The 25,258-nt window shown below is 40.9% G+C and overlaps 1 protein-coding gene across 3 annotated transcripts in view; it reads right to left on the bottom strand.

Annotated features, from left to right (window-relative positions):
- Window positions 1-25,258, bottom strand: part of LOC124781406 (rab GTPase-binding effector protein 1) — a 200,779-nt gene that overhangs the window by 81,374 nt on the left and 94,147 nt on the right. For all 3 annotated transcript variants that reach the window (XM_047253858.1, XM_047253860.1, XM_047253859.1), the window contains exons 5-7: window positions 6,373-6,492; window positions 3,021-3,086; window positions 2,836-2,938 (exon numbers count right to left, since the gene is read on the bottom strand). In XM_047253858.1, the coding sequence (XP_047109814.1) occupies window positions 2,836-2,938; window positions 3,021-3,086; window positions 6,373-6,492 (289 nt within the window). The remainder of the gene's footprint in view (window positions 1-2,835; window positions 2,939-3,020; window positions 3,087-6,372; window positions 6,493-25,258) is intronic.

Below are 25,258 nucleotides of genomic sequence, written 5' to 3'. Positions count from 1 at the left end.
TTCTATGTGGGAATGACCAGCAACAAACTGTCCATTCGCATGAATGGACACAGGCAGACAGTGTTTGTTGGTAATGAGGATCACCCTGTGGCTAAACATGCCTTGGTGCACGGCCAGCACATCTTGGCGCAGTGTTACACCGTCCGGGTTATCTGGATACTTCCCACTAACACCAACCTATCTGAACTCCGGAGATGGGAACTTGCTCTTCAATATATCCTCTCTTCCCGTTATCCACCAGGCCTCAATCTCCGCTAATTTCAAGTTGCCGCCACTCATACCTCACCTGTCATTCAACAACATCTTTGCCTCTGCACTTCTGCTGCGACTGACATCTCTGCCCAAACTCTTTGTCTTTAAATATGTCTGCTTGTGTCTGTATATGTGTGGATGGATATGTGTGTGTGTGCGCGAGTGTATACCCGTCCTTTTTTCCCCCTAAGGTAAGTCTTTCCACTCCCGGGATTGGAATGACTCCTTACCCTCTCCCTTAAAACCCACATCCTTTCGTCTTTCCCTCTCCTTCCCTCTTTCCTGATGAGGCAACAGTTTGTTGCGAAAGCTTGAATTTTGTGTGTATGTTTGTGTGTCTGTCGACCTGCCAGCACTTTCATTTGGTAAGTCACATCATCTTTACTTTTAGATATATTTTTCCTGTGCATCCTCAGTTATGTAGAAAACCACATATATGCAAACTATCACTCGCATTGTTTTTGTGTTTGTGAAACATCACAAAAAAAAGTATGTAAATATTGCACTTGGCAATGGAATAAATTCTCAAAACTCATGAAAAAATATGTAGCTGGCTTGTCCCTCCTATGCATGTGTAGGAAAAGCAGTAGAGTTATAACTGTCCGCCACACTGAAGTTTCAATTCCTGTCTGAAGAGATGGGCAGATCAGAACGGCCACTGCTCTACTGTAATTTAATATGTTTCATGTCCAAAATGTCAGCTCTGATGCCAACTACTCCAATTAAGAGCTCTTTAAACCAAACACATTTGAGTAACGCAAAATCAGTGGCAGTATCAACTAGCGCTACATGTTGCCAAATGATGAAATATGCTAGATGTGGTTCGACAAAGGTGTCATGATGATCACAACAATCATGAAGCTATGCATGGGCAGTAGAGACAGTTTGGAAATGGTTGTGATATCTTTATTTGAATGAACCTAGTCCGTCCCATCAGCCACTACACCGGTTAGAACTTGGGAGCGGCAGGAAATGTGGCATGAACTGTCCAAACTTTAACACATTTACCGGTTTGGATCCGCTGAGTCAAGTGCCCTGATGCCAAGAAATTTAACCATGTAACATTTTAAACATTACTTGATGACCAACATCATGCCAGCATCATTTTACATCAATTACGTCAGTTTTTTCTCCACGAACATTTTTTCATAAAGCATAAATCATGGAAAAAGTATAAATATTTTAATGCAAAATCGGGTGCAAATTAACGTTGTGGGCATAGGAAATGTGATGGGAGTGATGAAAAAATGTCAAACAGTGGGAAAATGTTAACCCAGTAAAGTAAAAGCAGAGTTATACTGTATTGCAACCAGCTAATTGTGGCTGTGTAATTTACGAAGAGTGTGTACACAGTGTAATTTACAAAGAGAGCTGCAGTGCTCTCCAACTAAAATGGATAAAAGGAATGGACAGTGTTTCTAAAGATTCTCAAGTGAACATCAACACAAATAAAAGAAGGGTAATAGAATGAAGTTGAATTAAATGAGATGTTGATGAGTGAATTAGATCAGTAAATGAGACACTAAATGTGGTAGATGAGGTTTGCTGTTTGGGCATCAAAATAACTGATGAAGGTTGAAGTAGAGATGATATAAAATGTAGACTGGCAGCATAAAAAATACATCACTGCTGAAAGAGAGTAATTTATCAGAATCTAGTATCAATTTAATTGTTAGAAAGTCCTCTTGGAAGGTAAGTGTGTCACTTGTAGCATTGTATGGAACTGAAACTTTAACAAAAAACAGTTCAGACAAGACCAGAAGCATTTGAAATATGGCACTACAGAAGAATGCTGATGATTAGATGGGTAGATCGAGTATCTAATGAGGAGTTACTGAATCACAATGAGGAAAAAAGAAATTTGGCTCGACTTGACTAAAAGAAGGGATCGGTTGATAGGACGCATCCTGAGGCCTGAAGTTATCATCAATTTGATATGGAGGGAGGCGTGGGGAGTTGATAAAAACAACAAAGAATAATTACAAAAGATGTCTAATGCAAAATACTAACACTAAAGTTCTATAATTCAATGACACATGGTTCCAAACAACAGACATCAGTTGGTAGAGCACTTGCCCGCGAAAGGCAAAGGTCCCGAGTTCGAGTCTCGGTCGGGCACACAGTTTTAATCTGCCAGGAAGTTTCTCATCAGTTAAACAGCTTTAATCTGCCATGTGTATTAAAAAATGTACATACATTTTGAATTTTAATACAAAACAAACTAGCAGCATGCTAAGTGAAAAATAGGTCTTCAACTTGTCTTATGATTGAAATAATTTATTACTCTAGGGCAGTCTCTGTATGTGGGCCATTACCTGTATTTGTCACACAACACTGATGTTTTAAAAATGGACACGTGTCCGAAATTAGTCACCATCGAGAAATAAAAAATAAATACTTCTCAATGCCACTTATTATGAACCACTTATTTCGATTGTAATATAAAATTAGTAATTTTTTAATCTTTATTTTTATTAAAAGACTTTTGATCTTCTGATAGTTTGCTTTTATCATAAATAAGAACACACAAATTAATTTATTTTATTAAGTCTATTACACTATCTATGCTTGTGTAACACTTACTTGGAGATTCTGCAGGAAAATTCTGGTGCCCTCCTGTGTCACCACTAGGACTTTCAACACCTGACAGGTTAACAAGTGAGGTCGTCCTGTTTGGTGATTTAACCTTCAAACAAAATGCCACAAAAATGAACAGAAATGACAAAAATAAATACAAAAGGGAAAAGAAATCTTACCGAAATACTCACTTGAAATGAAGGTGTGTCTTTGAGTATGGGAGTGCCAAGATCATCATGGAAGCTTATAGAATCTTCCTGAAACAAACAAGATACTACATCAATAAGTGGAGTAACAGTTTCTCAGATAAACAGTGGTGACTACAAAACCAGAAAATGGCACCTAGATATCCATGTCAAGTCCAGCCTACACAAGGACCCAAAGTATAGGAGGGAATTTTCCAAATCAAGGGAGAAACCCATATCATAAGCACAGTCTTGTGCAGATATCCAACATAATACGTTCTCTGTATCCACTTTTGCTTGCACTACTCATATTCAGCCAAGGAAACAGTACTAGAAAGCCCAAGAAACTCTACTTATAATGGGTATGACCTGAGAAAAGTCCAAAGCATTCATATGAAACTGTGAAGGGAACCCATATAACAAGTGAATCCTGGTGGATATTTGAACAATATTCTACCAAACAGGACTCAACGTACTTAATCATTATTCCACTTCATTAAAGAAAACTGAACTTATTCTTTCAAACTGAAAGAAGTGTATTATCTACATCTACATCCATACTCCACAAGCCACCTGACGGTGTGTGGCAGAGGGTACCTTGAGTATCTCTATCGGTTCTCCCTTCTATTCCAGTCTTGTATTGTTCGTGGAAAGAAGCATTGTCGGTATGCTTCTGTGGGGGCTCTAATCTCTCTGATTTTATCCTCATGGTCTCTTCGCAAGATATACGTAGGAGGAAGCAATATACTGCTTGACTCTTTGGTGAAGGTATATTCTCCAAACTTTAACAAAAGCCCGTACCAAGCTACTGAGCATCTCTCCTGCAGAGTCTTCCACTGGAGTTTATCTGTCATCTCCGTAACGCTTTCGCAATTACTAAACGATCCTGTAACGAAGCGCGCTGCTCTCCGTTGGAATTTCTCTCTCTCTTCTATGAACCCTGTCTGGTACGGATCCCACACTGCTGAGCAGTATTCAAGCAGTGGGCGAACAAGCGTACTGTAACCTACTTCCTTTGTTTTTGGATTGCATTTCCTTAGGATTCTTCCAATGAATCTCAGTCTGGCATCTGCTTTACCAACGATCAAATTTATATGATCATTCCATTTTACATCACTCCTAATGCGTACTCCCAGATAATTTATGGAATTAACTGCTTCCAGTTGCTGACCTGCTACTTTGTAGCTAAATGATAAGGGATCTATCTTTCTATGTATTCACAGCAAATTACACTTGTCTACATTGAGATTCAATTGCCATTCCCTGCACCATGCGTCAATTCACTGCAGATCCTCCTGCATTTCAGTACAATTTTCCATTGTTACAACCTCTCGATACACCACAGCATCATCTGCAAAAAGCCTCAGTGAACTTCCGATGTCATCCACAAGGTTATTTATGTATATTTTGAATAGCAACGTTCCTGTGACACTCCCCTGCGGCACACCTGAAATCATTCTTACTTCGGAAGACTTCTCTCCATTGAGAATGACATGCTGCGTTCTGTTATCTAGGAACTCTTCAATCCAATCACACAATTGGTCTGATAGTCCATATACTCTTACTTTGTTCATTAAACAACTGTGGAGAACTGTATTGAACGCCTTGCGGAAGTCAAGAAACACGGCATCTACCTGTGAACCCGTGTCTATGGCCCTCTGAGTCTCGTGGACTAATAGCGCGAGCTGGGTTTCACACGACCGTCTTTTTCGAAACCCATGCTGATTCCTACAGAGTAGATTTCTAGTCTCCAGAAAAGTCATTATACTCTAACATAATACGTGTTCCAAAATTCTACAACTGATTGACGTTAGAGATATAGGTCTATAGTTTTGCACGTCTGTTCGATGTCCCTTCTTGAAAACGGGGATGACCTGTGCCCTTTTCCAAGCCTTTGGAATGCTAAGCTCTTCTAGAGACCTACGGTACACCGCTGCAAGAAGGGGGGCGAGTAAACTGATGTACCAGAAGTATGTATTGAGAGAGAGAGAGAGAGAGAGAGAGAGAGAGAGAGAGAGAGAGAGAGAGAGAGAGATACGCAATGACAGAAATTTAACAAAAAATGCAGACTTTATACACTATAATGGAAAATGCAGGATTTAATGATCACAATATTATGAATACTTGCTACTCACCATATAGAGGAGACACTGAGTCACAGACAGGCACATCGCGAAGACTGCTATACATTAGGCTTTTGGCCAAAAGACTTCCTTCTGAAGTCAAAAATACACACACATTCACACAAGCATTACTCAAACAGACATGACCACAGCCTCTGGCAGCTGAGACTGGACTGAGTACAGCAAAAGTGACTGATGGGAGAAGCAATCTGTGGGTGGTGGGGGTAACGAGGAGGCTGGGGTTGGAAGGGGGAGAAATATCACTAGTGGGGTGGGGAAAGTACAGTACTGCTTGAGGAGCTTGCAAACAAGAGGCATGGGGTAGTGGACTGGAAATGGTGAAATGTAGAAGAGGATCAAGAGAGATTAGTGGGTGCACTGGTGAAATAGAACGATCTGTAGCACTGGAATGAGAGGAGGAGATAACTAGACGAAGGACAAGAGTTAACTACTCCCTGTTTTTCCATCTACCTGTTCCATTCCCTACTTCCACTCCAGCACTACACTGCCTTCTACTTCACCAATGCAACCACAGTCTTTTTCCGCTCCTCTACTTACCCTCTAAAACCTCCCAATTGCACCTAACAGCCTCACCCTATCACAACCATGGCCCTACAGGCTCCCACAAGCAGCTCTACACATTCCCTCACCTCTACCCTGCGATAACACTCCCTCCCCACCCAAGTCTCCTATATAACCCCGCTGTATGCAGTCTGGCCTCAGAGGCCTCAGAGACAGTGGTTGTGGTTGTGTGAATTTTCTACTTTAGAAGAAGGCCTTTTAGCCACAAGCTTAAATGTATAGCAGTCTTTTTGTTTCTCCTGTCTGCAACTCAATGTCTCCTCTATATGGAGAATAGGATGCTATCCTTTTCAGAATATTGTCAATATAAAACTATACTTTTGTTGACAGGTTCTACAAGCATGAGTAGCATGTTTGTAGGGAATCTGTCAACAAAAACAAAGTGTGAAGCACATCATGGGGCTGGAACATGAGACTGACCTTCTGCAGAAGGGCACTAGGTGCCTGAAAGAAGTTGAGAAATTAAATTTTTTTTATTTGCAACTGATTCTTATTATTTCATTATGTTGGTACATCATTATTTAAAAATAAAAATGGTCAATGTCACATCTCAGTACATACCACACACCCTTACTACTGTAATGTAGAGACAGACACACACACACACACACACACACACACACACACACACACACACACACAAACAAACTTACCATATTACTTTGATATCGCATGAGTTGTTCATCTGCCTTTCGTAATTTCTGCTTCAAAACTTTTATTTCTTCTTCCAGTGGTATTACAACTGAACGTAGGACTTCTGCATCTTCTTGAGCCTTAAAATACACGGAAAAATATTTTACTTTCAATAGTAGGATCATTTCATGCTAATTAACCAAATCTTTAAAATCAACTTACTTTCACAATCTTCGTCTTAATGACATAGGACAGAAATTTTAAACAGAACTAAAATTAAACCATGCTGTGCGCAACGGAATGTCACTTCTGGAGCACTATTTTCAGTCACAATGCTTTCCAAAGTTACTTAAATTTTACTAGGTGTTCCACAGTTACATCTGATTTAATTAAGAGTTTTTAGTTTTCTCCTTCTGAAATATTCATATAACCAAATCAGCTTTGTTATGGAATAAATATATTCCTTACAAAGATTGGGGAGGGGCATAAAAAGCACTGTCAGTCCTGCCTTGTATATAAGCTGCAATGACATGTTTTCAGGACTTATAAATATACTGTTTATTATGGAGTAAACATATCTCTTACACAGATGAACAAAAAAATGGAAAGCACTGTCAGCTCCACCTAGTATACAAGCTGCAATGACAGTTTCTGGACTAACAAGCACACTGTTTCTGTTTTGTTTACTTGAACAGTATGATGTTTACATTTAAATTTCTCTGTTATTCTTTTCTGAGTTGAAAGAGCCAGAGGAAATAAAGGTAGCCTGATATAACAACAAAAAGCCTTCTTACAGAGTGGCTACAAGTACTGTCATTCATCACTGCTGCTCCAAGGCCTGAGTGACAAGAGGGATGACAACACTGGCAGCACCACGTGCAGAAAAGAGGAGTTTACTGAAGTACAAGTGAGATTTTCATGTGCGGGGTTTAGAAACATGAACATGTTGAGGTAGAACATATGTGACTGATTAAGACACCAAGAAAGAGTCCAATTGTGGTACAGGTGTAAGGGAAGCAATTGTAAAAAGTGAAGATGCTTCTTAAATATTAAAATGCACACAGTACACAATTTAAATTTTTTTTATTTACAGAGCCAAAAGGGTGTGCTTGTCCACACACACACAAATGTGCAAATAAGGAGCTAAGATGTAATCTAGACTGCCAGAAACACTTCTTTGACCTATGTGTTTAGCAAAACAAAAATAAAATACAAACATGCTACACATGACGTATCCACAACATATTCATATATGAGTGAGAACAGCAACGCACGATTATGCAAGAATAAATGACTAAGTAACTTAATAAATGTCGAAGATGAATTATTTATTTATAATTTCATCATAAATATTGTTCCCATAGTACGAAATAGACATTTAGGTCATGGTAAAATACGTTGTCTATGTGATACTTACTGCCATCTTTAAATGTGTGTATTACTATCACATGACCTTTGCCAGTTCAGCGTATACATAGTATTTTAAGTGTCGGCAAAAGCATACTAAAATGTCAATTAAAATGAAATACAAAAACAAATTTTGCATTAAATAGTTTGCCTACAATCTTGATTAGAGTGACTACACATTTCAAATGATGAGAATAATATTTAGTTTTTGTTAGCTGTGCCTCTAACATTTACATTATACACAGAAGAGGCTCATCAGTCTTTTACGAAATGATCATCCCTTTCCACTTTTGAATCAAATGTCTATATATTTAATGAAATTTGAATCATGGGCAAAACCATGAGAAATTTGAATTAAAACCAGCAACTGTACACAGGAAACTTACAATTTAAATTGTGTTCATGAGGTGTGAGTATGTTTATTAAACACATACTGTCATGCTGTCGGTGCGTCTGTCTCAAGTAATTAACTGTGTTCACTTTAATTAAAGATCTGATTCCATTGCCTCTCATTGTCTAATTAAGGATGTAAATAAACGTGTAAGCAGCTCACTAGACATGCCTTGACGAGTGCTTTTACACAGTAGGTAAGAATCATATTCAGCTGTTAGGTTTACTGGTATATGCAGCATATGTACAAACATGTTCAAAGCTCTCTACTCTTTGTGCGAAACCCAAACACTCTCATGATGTCACATTTGGACTCTGGAGGGTTTGACAGGAGCATGTGCACCAGCCGCTTTTACCTGGCCCTGGCTCAGTATCTCCTTAAAGACTTTTGTCAAATGTCAGAACATACTGGCCAAGCAGCCACACACTCAAGTTGCCGCATTTAATCAAAACAGATCACATAGGTTTCTTTACTATCTGTTGTAATCACAATATCTGTAGTTTGGGTCCTCGGGACTCTGTTATGAGGTGTTCATGTACTCATTCACAATAAGTCGTACTGGGGAAACCACTGGTTTCTGGACCTGGATTATTTGCTTGTTTCATCGGTAACAGTTGAGTACCATGTATATCTATACAGCACTACTTTATATCAAAAGCAACTTGAGTGACACCAGGAAGAACATGCACTATGACAACACTACATGCAAATTGGCCTGCAATATCCCAAGAGACAGACTGACAAAAATACGATACTCACACACGACAACATGTTTAAAGTTTTTAATAAATTTCCAAAACCTGCCCAGTCCTCACACTATACTATCTTTAAAGTTCAGATTTTGCACTCATTGAAATAAAAAATGTTAATGTTGGTCAGTCCAGCCATACTCGTCCTGTAAGGTAACGAAAATTTTTGAAATAAAGAAATTTATTATTAGTCAGTGTGTTCACAGTGGCCAGACACAACGGTCATGTATGTGCGAGTTGTGAATGTGTGTGTTTTCTACTTCAGAAGAAGGCCTTTGGCCGAAAGCTAAAATGTATAGCAGTCTTTTCAGTATGCCTGTCTGATATTCAGTGTCTCCCTATACGGTAATTAGCAATCTGCCATTTCTATTACATTGTTATTTATATTAGTTAAATATTGTGAAGAAGTAGCATTAAATGTTAAATCAATGTGACACTTTTCCCCACTCCAGCTGTTTTTTATTTAAACTTTTTCTTTGTTTCACAATTGGTTTCAACCTTTTCAACCATTTTCCAGTGATTAGCTGTACAGAAAAGCACACTTTATTATGGTACTAACATATTGGTAACAATAAAAGACTTAACACAACTCACACAGGAGACAGGACATGAAACACACGCAATAAGGGGATCGTATGGCAAGAGACAGACGTCAGAACATGAGATGTAGTGGATCGCTTGTAAGAAGCTGAACTGCACAAGTCAGTTACTGAATGGAAACACTATGAATAACAAAAAGTAAATGAAAGACATGAAAATAATTATGGAAGTTGCTAAAAAAATTAATGTAGCAAGTATGCGGTATTTGTTCCTGTGTGTTGTCTTGCAGCTGGCACAGTTTTTTATCAGAATTTCTGCCAGTAATGCTTCCAGAAAAAACTGCAGAAACAATCTGATAAGCACACGTACACCTTCATAGTTATGAAGTAATGGTTTGAAAAGAGAGCACCCAGACGACTCCACTGACGAAACGAACAGCAGTCAATTTAGTGACAAGTGGCAAGAGTATGGTTTCTCAATATTTTTAAAAATATCAACAGTTCTACCATCATATCCAACCAGAATGCATTGTCACATGAATAGCAATCTGGAATGGGGCAAGGTAACGGGAGGGGAGGAATAGCAGGGGGAGGGGGTGGACGACAACAGCACTCCCTGGTGGGGCATTGGGGGACTACAGGGTGAGACTGCCATCTGCATCATCGGGAGGGGAGGGGGGAGGAAAAAACAGGGAGCATGAAAGGAGAGGAGTATGCAAGGGGAAAGGATGGGTGGGTCATTGGCAGAGGGTGGCACACAACAAGGGTGATGTGACATGAAAAGGGAAGAAGTGACTGGACAGGGGGAGAAACTGCTGCGTGGAGAGTATGGGGACAATAGGTTATCGGAAGTTGAGGCTGGGGTAATTTCGGGAGTGGAGAACACGTTGTAAGGATAACTCCCACCTACGCAGTTCAGAAAGCTGGTGGTGTAGGGCAGGACCCAGACCCAAGCTGCATGTTGTGGCACAGGGTGGTCTCCTATTCTCTTGGCCACAGTTTGGCAGTGGCCATTCATCCTGTTGGACAACTGGCTGATAGTCATACCAATATAAACAGCTGTGTAATAGCTGCAGCAGAACTGGAATACGACACTGTTGCTTTCACAGGTGGCTCAGCCTTTGGTGGGGCAAAGATAACCCTGTGACAGGATGGAAAGAGTTAAGTGTTGAATGGGTGGATTGGGCAGGTCTCGCATCCCTGTGGCAAGGGGCCGTGACTGGGAGTGGCATAGGGATGGACTAGGATGTTGTGGCTGTTGGGTGGGCAACAGAACAACACTACAGAAAGGGTGGAAAGGATATTGTGGGAAAGATCTTGGGTAGGTCATGATAGTAGACAATCAAAAGCCCTGGTGACTGATGTGGTTCAGTTATTATATCATCATGCCCTGAAATGAGGGACATCCTATCCAAGATACTCCCCATTCCTCCTAAAGAGATGTTGCGTTGCCAACAAAACCTCCACAACATCCTTGTCCATGCCCGTGTCACTCCTAATTCCAACACTTTGCCAAAAGAATCATATCCCTCTGGAAGACACAGGTACAAGACCTGCTCAACCCACCCACCCAGCACTTCCTACTCCAGTCATGTCACAGTGTTATCTTATCCCATCAAAGGCTGAGCCACCGTGAAGGCAACTGTGTAATATTCCAGCTCTGACGCAGCCCTATTCACCAGCTTTCCAAACTTCTCAGATGGACATTACCCTTACAACACTTTCTCAACTCCCGAAATTATCCCACCCTCAACCTACAGTAACCTATAACCTACTGTTGACACACCTTCCACCCAACAATTTCCACCCCCTCTATCCTATCATCTCCTCCCTTTTCATGTCCCCTCACCCTCATTGTGTCCATGCTCTGCCAATGCATCTGTCCATCTCTTCCCCTTCCCTGCTTCTCTCCTTTCAAGCGCAGTCTCCCCCCCCCCCCCCCCCCCACACACACACACACACACACACCACCTGACACTGCACTTGGCAGTCTCATCAGGTCACCACCTAATCCCTGCAAGCCCTGTCATACAGCACACTTGTCTCTCCACACTCGTATCCTGCTATCCTCCGCCTTCCCCTGCCCATTCCACACTGCTGTTCAAGTGATAGTCGCATTCTGGTCGGAGCTACTGGCGGTAGCAGCCACGTGTCCATGAGATGTTCTTGTTTGTGTGAATGTGTGTTGGCTTGATTTTGGCCAAAGCCTTCTCCAAAAAAAAGAAAAACTGGCTCTGACTGAAGTTATGTGGACCTTAGTACCAAGCCTAAGTGAACTCAAGTTAATTAACAGTTGCTTTTACGGGCCACCTGATTCCATTGTAACAATTTCAGAATCATTCATTCATGAAAAGTCTGTACTCAGTAGTGCTGAAATACCCAGATCATTCAGTATTGGTTAAAGGTGACTTTAATCAACAGAGTATAGACTGGGACAGCTATGGATTCATTGCAGGTGGTATGGGCAGCAGCCTTGTAAAGTACTTTCGAACACGTTTTCAAAAAACTGCTTTGAAAGACTAGTTAGACAACCCACAAGCAATTGACATATTTTAGACCTTACAGGCAAAATACAGGTTGACCTTATCGACAGTGTCAGCAAACTTACTCTGCAAGCCACTCTATGGTACATGGCACAGTGCAACAACTAGTCATTTCTTTTCTTGTTCCCCTTGCAAATAGAGTGAGGGAATATCGATTGTCTAAAAGCCTGTGTATGAGCCCTAATACCTCACACTTTATCTCCATGGTCCTGATGTGAAATGTACTTTGGTGACAGTAGAATCGTTCTGTGGTCTGCTTCAAATGTCAGTTCTCTACATTTACTCGATCATGTTTCTCGCAAAGAATGTTGCCTTTCCTCCGGGAATTTCCATTTAAGATTTCAAAGCATCTCCCTAACACTTGCGTGTTTTTTTAACCTACCAATAACAAATCTAGCAACCCACCTCTGAATTGCCTCGACTCTTTCCTTTAATCTGATCAAGTGCTGATCCCAAACACTCGAGCAGTACTCAGAAATGGGTCAAATTAGAGTTATATGCAGTCTCCTTTATAGATTAACCGCATTTCCTTGAAATTCTTCCAATAATCTGAAGTTGACCATTCACCTTAACTACTACAATTTTTACATGCTCGTTCCATTTCATATTGCTTTGAACTGTTATGCCTAGATATTTGATAAATGTCTTTGTCAAGCAGCACACTACCAATGCTGTATTCACATCTTCCCAGTCATCTGCATTGTTGTTGTTGTTGTTGTTGTTGTTGTTGTTGTCTTCAGTCCTGAGACTGGTTTGATGCAGCTCTCCATGCTACTCTATCCTGTGCAAGCTTCTTCATCTCCCAGTACCTACTGCAACCTACATCCTTCTGAATCTGCTTAGTGTATTCATCTTTTGGTCTCCCTCTACAATTTTTACCCTCCACGCTGCCCTCCAATGCTAAATTTGTGATTCCTTGATGCCTCAAAACATGTCCTACCAACCGATCCCTTCTTCTAGTCAAGTTGTGCCACAAACTCCTCTCCAATTCTATTCAATACCTCCTCATTAGTTACATGATCTACCCACCTTATCTTCAGCATTCTTCTGTAGCACCACATTTCGAAAGCTTCTATTCTCTTCTTGTCCAAACTGGTTATCGTCCATGTTTCACTTCCATACATGGCTAAACTCCATACAAATACTTTCAGAAACGACTTCCTGACACTTAAATCTATAGTCGATGTTAACAAATTTCTCTTCTTCAGAAACGATTTCCTTGCGATTTATATCCTCTCTACTTCGACCATCATCAGTTATTTTACTCCCTAAATAGCAAAGCTCCTTTACTACTTTAAGTTTCTCATTTCCTAATCTAATTCCCTCAGCATCACCCGATTTAATTTGACTACATTCCATTATCCTCGTTTTGTTTTTGTTGATGTTCATCTTATATCCTCCTTTCAAGACACTGTCCATTCCGTTCAACTGCTCTTCCAAGTCCTTTGCTGTCTCTGACAAAATTACAATGTCATCGGCGAACCTCAAAGTTTTTACTTCTTCTCCATGAATTTTAATACCTACTCCGAATTTTTCTTTTGTTTCCTTTACTGCTCGCTCAATATACAGATTGAATAACATCGGGGAGAGGCTACGACCCTGTCTCACTCCTTTCCCAAACACTGCTTCCCTTTCATGCCCCTCGACTCTTATAACTGCCATCTGGTTTCTGTACAAATTGTAAATAGCCTTTCGCTCCCTGTATTTTACCCCTGCCACTTTCAGAATTTGAAAGAGAGTATTCCAGTTAACGTTGTCAAAAGCTTTCTCTAAGTCTACAAATGCTAGAAACGTAGGTTTGCCTTTTCTTAATCTTTCTTCTAAGATAAGTCGTAAGGTTAGTATTGCCTCACGTGTTCCAACATTTCTAAGGAATCCAAACTGATCTTCCCCGAGGTCCGCTTCTACCAGTTTTTCCATTCGTCTGTAAAGAATTCGCGTTAGTATTTTGCAGCTGTGACTTATTAAACTGACAGTTCGGTAATTTTCACATCTGTCAACACCTGCTTTCTTTGGGATTGGAATTATTATATTCTTCTTGAAGTCTGTGGGTATTTCGCCTGTCTCATACATCTTGCTCTGCAGATGGTAGAGTTTTGTCATGACTGGCTCTCCCAAGGCCATCAGTAGTTCTAATGGAATGTTGTCTGCTCCCGGGGCCTTGTTTCGACTCAGGTCTTTCAGTGCTCTGTCAAACTCTTCACGCAGTATCGTATCTCCCATTTCTTCTTCATCTACATCCTCTTATATTTCCATAATATTGTCCTCAAGTACATCGCTCTTGTATAAACCCTCTATATACTCCTTCCACCTTTCTGCCTTCCCTTCTTTGCTTAGAACTGGGTTGCCATCTGAGCTCTTGATATTCATACAAGTGGTTCTCTTCTCTCCAAAGGTCTCTTTAATTTTCCTGTAGGCAGTATCTATCTCACCCCTAGTGAGACAAGCCTCTACATCCTTACATTTGTCCTCCAGCCATCCCTGCTTAGCCATTTTGCACTTCCTGTTGATCTCATTTTTGAGATGTTTGTATTCCTTTTTGCCTGCTTCATTTACTGCATTTTTATATTTTCTCCTTTCATCAATTAAATTCAATATTTCTTCTGTCACCCAAGGATTTCTACTAGCCCTCATCTTTTTACCAACTTGATCCTCTGCTGCCTTCACCACTTCATCCCGCAAAGCTATCCATTCTTCTTCTACTGTATTTCTTTCCCCCATTCCTGTCAATTGTTCCCTTATGCTCTCCCTGAAACTCTGTACAACCTCTGGTTCTTTCAGTTTATCCAGGTCCCATCTCCTTAAATTCCCGCCTTTTTGCAGTTTCTTCAGTTTCAATCTGCAGTTCATAACCAATAGATTGTGGTCAGAATCCACATCTGCCCCTGGAAATGTCTTACAATTTAAAACCTGTTTCCTAAATCTCTGTCTTACCATTATGTAATCTATCTGATACCTTTTAGTATCTCCAGGATTCTTCCAGGTATACAACCTTCTTTCATGATTCTTGAACCAAGTGTTAGCTATGATTAAGTTATGCTCTGTGCAAAATTCTACAAGGCAGCTTCCTCTTTCATTTCTTCCCGCCAATCCATATTCACCTACTATGTTTCCTTCTCTCCCTTTTCCTACACTCGAATTCCAGTCACCCACGACTATTAAATTTTCGTCTCCCTTCACTACCTGAATAATTTCTTTTATCTCGTCATACATTTCATCAATTTCTTCATCTGCAGAGCTAGTTGGCATATAAACTTGTACTACTGTAGTAGGCATGGGCTTTGTGTCTATCTTGGCCACAATAATGCGTTCACTATGCTGTTTGTAGTAGCTAATCTGCACTCCTATTTTTTTATTCATTATTAAACCTACTCCTGCATTACCCCTATTTGATTTTGTATTTATAACCCTGTAATCACCTGACCAAAAGTCTTGTTCCTCCTTCCACCGAACTTCACTAATTCCCACTGTATCTAACTTCAACCTATCCATTTCCCTTTTTAAATTTTCTAACCTACCTGCCCGATTAAGGGATCTGACATTCCACGCTCTGATCCGTAGAATGCCAATTTTCTTTCTCCTGATAACGACGTCCTCTTGAGTAGTCCCCGCCCGGAGATCCGGATGGGGGACTATTTTACCTCAGGAATATTTTACCCAAGAGGATGCCATCATCATTTAATCATACAGTAAAGCTGCATGTCCTTGGGAAAAATTACGGCTGTAGTTTCCCCTTGCTTTCAGCCGTTTGCAGTACCAGCACAGCAAGGCCGTTTTGGTTAATGTTACAAGGCTAGATCAGTCAATTATCCAGACTGTTGCCTCTGCAACTACTGAAAAGGCTGCTGCCCCTCTTCAGGAACCACATGTTTGTCTGGCCTCTCAACAGATACCCCTCCGTTGTGGTTGCACCTACGGTACGGCCATCTGTATCGCTGAGGCACGCAAGCCTCCCCACCAACGGCAAGGTCCATGGTTCATGGGCGGTCATCTGCATTAACTCACAGTTTTCTATATTCTGAGCTAGCTGCTATTAATCACACCAAGTAGAAATTGTCTACATTATCTTGTATCCTACTACAGTGACTTGACAATGACACCTTCCCGTACACCCCAGCATCATCAGCAAAGAGTTGCAGATGGCTGCTCACCCTGTCTGCCATATCACCGTGCAGGTGAGCGCCACAATCAGGACTGCATACGACCGAGGCACACAGGGCCAACACCCGGCATCATGGTGTGGGGAGCGATCTCCTACACTGGCCGTACACCACTGGTGATCGTCGAGGGGACACTGAATAGTGCACGGTACATCCAAACCGTCATCGAACCCATCGTTCTACCATTCCTAGACCGGCAAGGGAACTTGCTGTTCCAACAGGACAATGCACGTCCGCATGTATCCTGTGCCACCCAACGTGCTCTAGAAGGTGTAAGTCAACTACCCTGGCCAGCAAGATCTCCGGATCTGTCCCCCATTGAGCATGTTTGGGACTGGATGAGGCGTCTGCACGTCCAGCACGAACGCTGGTCCAACTGAGGCGCCAGGTGGAAATGGCATGGCAAGCCGTTCCACAGGACTACATCCAGCATCTCTACGATCGTCTCCATGGGAGAATAGCAGCCTGCATTGCTGCAAAAGGTGGATATACACTGTACTAGTGCCGACATTGTGCATGCTCTGTTGCCTGTGTCTATGTGCCTGTGGTTCTGTCAGTGTGATCATGTGATGTATCTGACCCCAGGAATGTGTCAATAAAGTTTCCCCTTCCTGGGACAATGAATTCACGGTGTTCTTATTTCAATTTCCAGGAGTGTATAATGCCTCCATATATTATTTTACACTGAAGTAAAAAAATATGTATGCTAGATGATGTAGGCTTACGAACACTAGCTGTATAGTGGCTTTGAACAGGGTGTGATTATCACCTGTACAGTCATAGCACCTCAACATATACTGAAGGTGGAAATGAAGCTGTCAAGAGTCAAACCTATGTAAGGAACCGGTTGACCATGAACTCAATATTTTTCCCTAATCAACTGGTTAACCAAGCTAATACCACAATATTATGAGAAGGAAAGTTGCCACTCACCATATAGTTGAGATGCTGAGTCCTTCATTTCTTTGCCTGATAATAGATAGTCGAAATCATGGCAAAGGAGGTAGTTCAGGTGCTCTAGTCCAGTATGATACTTAGTGATGAGGTGGATGCACCTTCATAGTTGGTGCTTGTGGTGACAGAAGGATTAGGTGTGTAAGAGGACATGGCACAAGAAATCAGTTTCCAGACTAGGTTTGCGGGACAGTGCATGCCTGTGAAGGTCTTTTGAAGACTTTCAGAATACTGGGCAAGGGAATTCCTGTCACAGCAAATAATACACTGTCCACAGGTGGCCAGGCTAAATGGGAACAATATTTAGGTGTGGAAGGGGCAAGAGCTGCCAAAATGTGGGAACTGAGTTGTTAATGGGCCTGAAATGGCTAGTAATATGGATAAGTCATCATAGCGGTGGAGGGTAAAACCAGGAAGGTGGGACACTGGGCTGAGGGGTACCAGGTGAAGCAGGTAAGAGAGAAGGTATTGTGGTTTTGGAGGAATGAGGATAGGATGTCTGGTCCTGAGTCCAGATCATGAATACATCATCAGTGAACCTGAACCAGACGCGAGGTTGGAATTTTGGGAGGATATGAAGGTTTCCTCTAGATGAACTATACACGGACTGGCATAGGAGGGTGCCATTTGAAGTGTCCATAGCTCTTAACCTCTTGCATTCCTACACCCAATATTTGCTGCCTCCCTCCAGGCCAGTAGCTGCCCCTTATCAAGCCCTCCCCCATCTTTTCCTCCTCCTGCCCACCCCGTCCACCATAAGGCCTCACACTAGTCCACGTGGCAAACTCCAGTCCCAGAACTGTTCAGCCACCACACACCACAGGGTACGTCCACTGTGTGTGTGTGTGTGTGTGTGTGTGTGTGTGTGTGTGTGTGTTTTTTTTTTTGTCTGGCTGTAATTCGAGTCACAACTAATAAAAATAAGTACTTATCATTCTTATTACTACTATTCATCTGTTATGCACATTTTCTTGGTAAAATCTCTCTTTAAAAAAGAAAACAAGTACAATGCAATGGCTTGGATTAGAATATGAGAAAAACTGACTGTTTATGAATGGAGCAATTAAATGAGCCAAACAGCAAGTATGTATTGCTAGGCATCACACAAAAATTTAAAACTTTTGTCACATGTTCTATTGGTCAAAATGGAGAGCAGGTCAGATCATAGATTGAGACCTGGTGTTGTATTTAGGAAGACAACTTTACTATAAGTTAGAGAATATATTTCTGACACCTTACACTTACATATATGCCACAGAGGAACTTTCAAATCATTTTTCTTATATGTTACAGAGATTTACATTGTTAATATTTGTGTGACGTGTTAATTTTATGTACACTGAGTTGCCATCTTTAATTCTGGCCTTGTTGGCTATGGATTAACAATGCAAGTAATTGTTTGTATTGCTCTTGATTGTCCAGTGAGGTGCAGTCCTTGATGAACATAACCAACATGGATTCAGAAAATATTGTCCTTGTGCAACACAGCTAGCTCTTTATTCCCATGAAATAATGAGTGCCGTCCTTGTGCAACACAGCTAGCTCTTTATTCCCATGAAATAATGAGTGCTGTCGACAAGGGTTCTCCGATCGATTCCATATTCCTGGACTTCCAGATGGCTTTTGATACCGTTCCTCACAAGCGACTATTAATCAAATTGTGTGCATATGGAGTATCGTCTCAGTTGTGTGACTGGAGTCACGATTTCCTCTCAGAGAGGTCACAGTTCATAATGATAGACGGTAAATCATCGAGTAGAACAGAAGTGATATCTGGCATTCCCCAAGGTAGTGTCATAGGCCCTCTGCTGTTCATGGTTTACATAAATGATCTAGGTGATAATCTGAGCATCCCCCTTAGATTGTTTGCAGATGATGCTGTAATTTATCGTCTAGTAAAATCATCAGACGATCAATTCCAATTACAAAATGATCTACAGAGAATTTCTGTATGGTGCGAAAAGTGGCAATTGGCACTAAACAAAGAAAAGTGCAAGGTCATCCACATGTGTACTAAAAGAAATCCGGTAAATTTTGGGTATACGATAAATCGCACAAATCTAAGGGCTGTCAATTTGACTAAATACCTAGGAATTACAATTACGAGCAACTTAAATTGGAAAGACCACATAGATAATATTGTAAGGAAGGCGAAACAAAGACTGCGCTCTGTTGGCAGAAAACTTAGATGATGCGACAAACTCACTAAAGAGACAGCCTACATTACACTTGTCCGTCCTCTGCTGGAATATTGCTGCATGGTGTGGGATCCTTCCCAGGTAGGATTGACCAAGGACATCAAAAAAGTGCAAAGAAGGGCAGCCCGTTTCATGTTATCGCACAATAGGGGTGAGAGTGTCACTGGTATGATATGCGAGTTGGGGTGGCAGTCACTGAAGAAAAGGCAGTTTTCTTTGCGGCAAGATCTATTTACGAAATTTCAGTCACCAACTTTCTTTTCCGAATGCGAAAATATTTTGTTGACACCCACCTACGTAGGGAGAAATGGTCGTCATAATACAATAAGAGAAATTAGCGCGCGAATGGAAAGATTTAGGTGTTCCTTTTCCCACACGCCATTTGAGAGTGGAATGGTAGAGAAGTAGTATGAAAATGGTTCAATGAACCCTCTGCCAGGCACTTAAGTGTGAATTGCGGAGTAACCATGAAGATGTAGATACACAATATTATGGCACCACACCTTGCTGTCACCTTCAGGTATTGAGTAGGAGGGGGGGGGGGTCACGACCACTGGATGCTGCGCATGAACTCTGGTCCCTCGGTGTTTCTGCCAGCACTATCTGGCACAGATGTCACTTTCAGTCGCCATTGTACCTTCAGTCAGCTGAGTGCTGTGTCCCGCACTTACTGAGAGTGAACCTACTACACCCATTGATCAGGCAGCTGCACACTATTACCACAATACCACCCTTTAAGACACAACCCCTAATGACAAAGTTTGTCTTAGAACTTCAGTTTGTTGATATTTCATGGAGTCTCCTGCAGCTATCCAGTGGTATGTAATGGTGGAATGTTTGGTATGGTTGAATTCAGTGGCTCTCCAGTGCTCCTGGCAATCCTTGATTCAACCGTCTACTGTCTGTCCGATATGTGCCCTACCACATTTTCACAGAATAAAAAATACATTTAATGTTAAGTTGAGGAAGGATTCTGGCAATTTTATTTGATACTTAGCCAGCACTTGATGGTCTTCCTTTTTACCCTGTTGGGAGGGTTCCCTTTTAATTATTGTCTGTTGGATTGCCACAAAAATTTTACATTTTGCAATTGTACTCTGACAGTAGAAGTAGTAACCTTCTGCCAGGCACTTTATTGTGAGTAGCAGAGTAATCGTGTAGCTGTAGATGTAGACACCATAAACTCTGTACATTTCACTCAACAGATGCAAGCATTATGCCCTTGTAACTGCGACCTTGTGGTGAGCTTTGATGTAGTCTCCCTCTCTGCCAGGATGTCACTTTCTGACTGCCTCAATGTGATCAGGGAGAGTTCGGCACACTGTGACTAAATTCTTTGAATTTGTCCTAACATCTATATTATCTCTTTTCAATGGCAGCTGTTGTTAACTAACAAATTGTGCCTTTGTTGGGTGCATTATTTCACCATTACTGTCGAACTTAGTCATAGAAGATTTAGAAGACAAAGCTCTGGAAAAAGCTGCACTGAACCCTACATGCTTCGTTAGATGTTGATGACATTTCTTGTGTGTCTACATTGGTGTGAAAAGGTTCAAGACTTCTCCACCATTTTAAGATTCTCCACCCCAGCATCGAGCGCACCACTGGAAGAGAATTGTGCACTCACATTTTTGGTCATCCTGGTCAAATGCAAGTTCCCAGCTACCATCATCCCTCATAGTGTGATGGTATCTTATGTACACTGATCTCATATGAAGAAAGCCTAGAAATTAAAATCTACCTCCTTAAAAGGGTGTATTCAAGAAAGAATAAAGTAAGATTCACATCAAGTAAGAGACAAGTTTGCATGCCTTAAAACAGAAGGTATAGGCCTGCAAACACAACACGAGGAGAATAAAACAATGGCATACCTGCCATATGATGGCAAAGTATTGAATAAAATCAGCTGAATGCTGACTTGTTATGACATTAGATGTGTTACCAACACACCTCTGAAAATGAGAGTACTATTAGGTATTGAGATAGGAGACTCAGGGCTCTGTAAATCAACTGGCCATCACATTCTGTGTAAATATGATAAGACATACATTGAGCAAACTATACAGACAATTGAAGAAAAGTGTGATGAGCACAGAAAACCAAATTTAACAAATCCATAAAAATCTTCCAATGAACAAACTGAAGTGCCAAGACAAACCCTACCACTACAAATTATGTCTTAATGGAGGCTGTCTTTATACCAGTGACCAACAACTCGATAAATACGGACAGTGGTTAAGTCTCAGTGAAACGTGGGAACCAGCACTCAGCCAACTGAGGTCAAAACAACCCACCATCAACACTCTATCCAGCAGATTGGCAGCACGGGAAGAGATTGACGGTAATAAGAGTATAAATGAGGAAAAACCCGAAGATTACAAGATACACTATTAAAATATTAAGTAGGTAAGTTCAGTCAGCACCTAAGTATTACAAATATGCTTCACAAACTCTAATGGGAATCCCTGTAGCGAAAACGACATTCTTTTTGCGAGATATTATTTAGGAAATTTAGAGAAACAGCATTTGAGGTCAAGTGCAGAAAGATTTTATTGCTGGCAACATACATTTCACATAAGGACCATAAAGATGAGAAAAATTAGGGCTAGTAAGGAGGCTTATCAACAGTTATTTTTCTCCTTGCTCAATTTGTCTCCCCCCCCCCCCTCCCACACCCCCCACCCCCACCCGACCACCACCATTTGTAAGTGGAACTGGAAAGGATGGCTTGTGGAGTATGTATGTAGGTGTAGATACCTGTTTCCCTGTTTCTGACACACACACACACACACACACACACACACACTTCGACAGAAAATTAAACACTGAAAGACACAAAAAAGTTTACCTAATTACTACATACAATTAATAATACTAAATGTCACATTCAGACACATGAATAGCTCTAAAACTCTTATTTCAAGGAATAGTGTGTGCTGTTCACAATTTTAAGACTTCAAAGAAAAATTATTACATCATGCAGAGAAACAGCCCAAAAGAAATGTAACAAGAAAACATTTTCAAAGTGGTGAGAGTATAGTTTTAAATAGATTTTTTAAATTCTGTAAAAGCACTAATTTAACAGTCTTAAAGATCTAGTAAAAGGAGAAATGTAAGATGCAACAGTACAGTTAAGGCTAGAGCCCATTCTTGGCTGGTATGAAAGACATACTTTTCTGTACGTGTCATTCTTTAAAGCAGTAACACAAATCAAGTGAGAAACTTAACATAAATAAAGAGCATGCTTCACAAACAGAACAAAGTTGGGCCACAGAACATATAAACTTCAAAAAAGGAACAGACCCTTTGCAAAGAGTATCTTAATCATTATAAATTTAATCTACTCAAATAAAAAGTACTGTGGCAACATCTGTTAAAATGGATACATATGCAACACAGTCTAAAAAAAGCATGCAGTCACATGTTTGTACAAACACATATATATGTAGGTAGGCAAAAAACTACCAGATCATAGCCTTGTTTTCTTTTTTCTGATACTGTTACTGGCTCCAGTGTGATACTAATCCATAAATCCTTCACCAAAGAAGATGGAGTAAATATTCCAGGATTCAAATCAAGAACAACTGCCAATATGAGTAACTTAGATATCCTCAGTGTAGCGAAGCTGCTTAAATCACTTAGTAAAGGCAAGGCCTCTGATCCAAACCATATACCAATCAGTTTCCTTTCAGAGTATGCCGATACAACAGCACCATACTTTAGCAATCATATACTACCACTCGCTAGTCAAAGATCCTTACTTAAAGACTGGAATTCTCAGAAGTCATATCAATAGCAAAGAAAGGAAATAGGAGTAATTTACTGGCCCTTACTGCTAACATCCCCCCCCCCCCCCCTCCATGAACCATGGACCTTGCCGTTGGTGGGGAGGCTTGCATGCCTCAGCGATACAGATAGCCATACCGTAGGTGCAACCACAACGGAGGGGTATCTGTTGAGAGACCAGACAAACGTGTGGTTCCTGAAGAGGGACAGCGGCCTTTTCAGTAGTTGCAAGGGCAACAGTCTGGTGATTGACTGATCTGGCCTTGTTACACTAACCAAAACGGCCTTGCTGTGCTGGTACTGCGAACGGCTCAAAGCAAGGGGAACCTACAGCCGTAATTTTTCCCGAGGGCATGCAGCTTTATTGTATGGTTAAATGATGATGGCGTATTCTTGGGTAAAATATTTCGGAGGTAAAATAGTCCACCATTCGGATCTCCGGGCGGGGACTACTCAAGAGGATGTCGTTATCAGGAGAAAGAAAACTGGCGTTCTACGGATCGGAGCGTGAAATGTCAGATCCCTTAATTGGGCAGGTATGTTAGAAAATTTAAAAAGGGAAATGGATACGTTAAAGTTAGATATAGTGGGAATTAGTGAAGTTCGGTGGTAGGAGGAACAAGACTTTTGGTCAGGTGAATACAAGGTTATAAATACAAAATTAAATAGGGGTAATACAGGAGTAGGTTTGATAATGATTAAAAATAAGAGTACGGGTAAGCTACTACAAACAGCATATTGAATGCATTATTGTGGCCAAGATAGATACGAAGCCCACGCCTACAACAGTAGTACAAGTTTATATGCCAACTAGCTCTGCAGATGACAAAGAAATTGAAGAAATGTATGATGAAATAAAAGAAATTATTCAGATTGTGAAGGATGACGAAAATTTAATAGTCACGAGTGACTGGAATTTGGTAGTAGGAAAAGGGAGAGAAGGAAACATAGTAGGTGAATATGGATTGGGAACTAAGAAATGAAAGAGGAAGCCGCCTGGTAGAATTATGCACAGAGCACAACTTAATCATAGCTAACACTTGGTTCATAAAAGAAGGCTGTATACATGGAAGAATCCTGGAGATACTAAAAGGTATCAGATAGATTATATAATGGTAAGACAGAGATTTTGGAACCAGGTTTTAAATTTTAAGACATTTCTAGGGGCAGATGTGGACTCTGACCACAATCTATTGGTTATGATCTGTAGATTATAACTGAAGAAACTGCAAAAAGGTGGGAACTTAAGGAGATGGGACCTGGATAAACTGACTAAACCAGAGGTTGTACAGAGTTTCAGGGAGAGCATAAGGGAACAATTGACAAGAATGGGGGAAAGAAATACAGTAGAAGAAGAACGGGTAGCTTTGAGGGATGAAATAATGAAGGCAGCAGAGGATCAAATAGGTAAAAAGACGAGGGCTAGTAGAAACCCTTGGGTAACAGAAGAATATTGAATTTAATTGATGAAAGGAGAAAATATAAAAATGCAGTAAATGAACAGGCAAAAAGGAATACAAACGTCTCAAAAATGATATCGACAGGAAGTGCAAAATGGCTAAGCAGGGGTGGCTAGAGGACAAATGTAAGGATGTAGAGGCTTATCTCACTAGGGGTAAGATAGATACTGCCCACAGGAAAATTAAAGAGACCTTTGGAGAGAAGAGAACCACTTGTATGAACATCAAGAGCTCAGATGGAAACCCAGTTCTAAGCAAAGAAGGGAAAGCAGAAAGGTGGAAGGAGTATATAGAGGGTCTATATAAGGGCGATGTACTTGAGGACAACATTATGGAAATGGAAGAGGATGTAGATGAAGATGAAATGGGAAATATGGTACTGCGTGAAGAGTTTGACAGAGCACTGAAAGACCTGAGTCGAAACAAAGCTCCGGGAGTAGACAACATTCCATTAGAACTACTGATGGCCTTGGGAGAGCCAGTCCTGACAAAACTCTACCATCTGGTGAGGAAGACATATGAAACAGGTGAAATACCCTCAGACTTCAAGAAGAATATAATAATTCCAATCCCAAAGAAAGCAGGTGTTGACAGATGTGAAAATTACTGAACTATCAGTTTAATAAGTCACAGCTGCAATATACTAACGCGAATTCTTTACAGAAGAATGGAAAAACTAGTAGAAGCCGACCTCGGGGAAGATCAGTTTGGATTCCGTA

This window comes from Schistocerca piceifrons, chromosome 1 (genome assembly GCF_021461385.2).
Source record: "Schistocerca piceifrons isolate TAMUIC-IGC-003096 chromosome 1, iqSchPice1.1, whole genome shotgun sequence".
NCBI classification, from domain to species: Eukaryota; Metazoa; Arthropoda; class Insecta; order Orthoptera; family Acrididae; genus Schistocerca; species Schistocerca piceifrons.
This window is presented reverse-complemented; position numbering and strand designations above follow the sequence as displayed.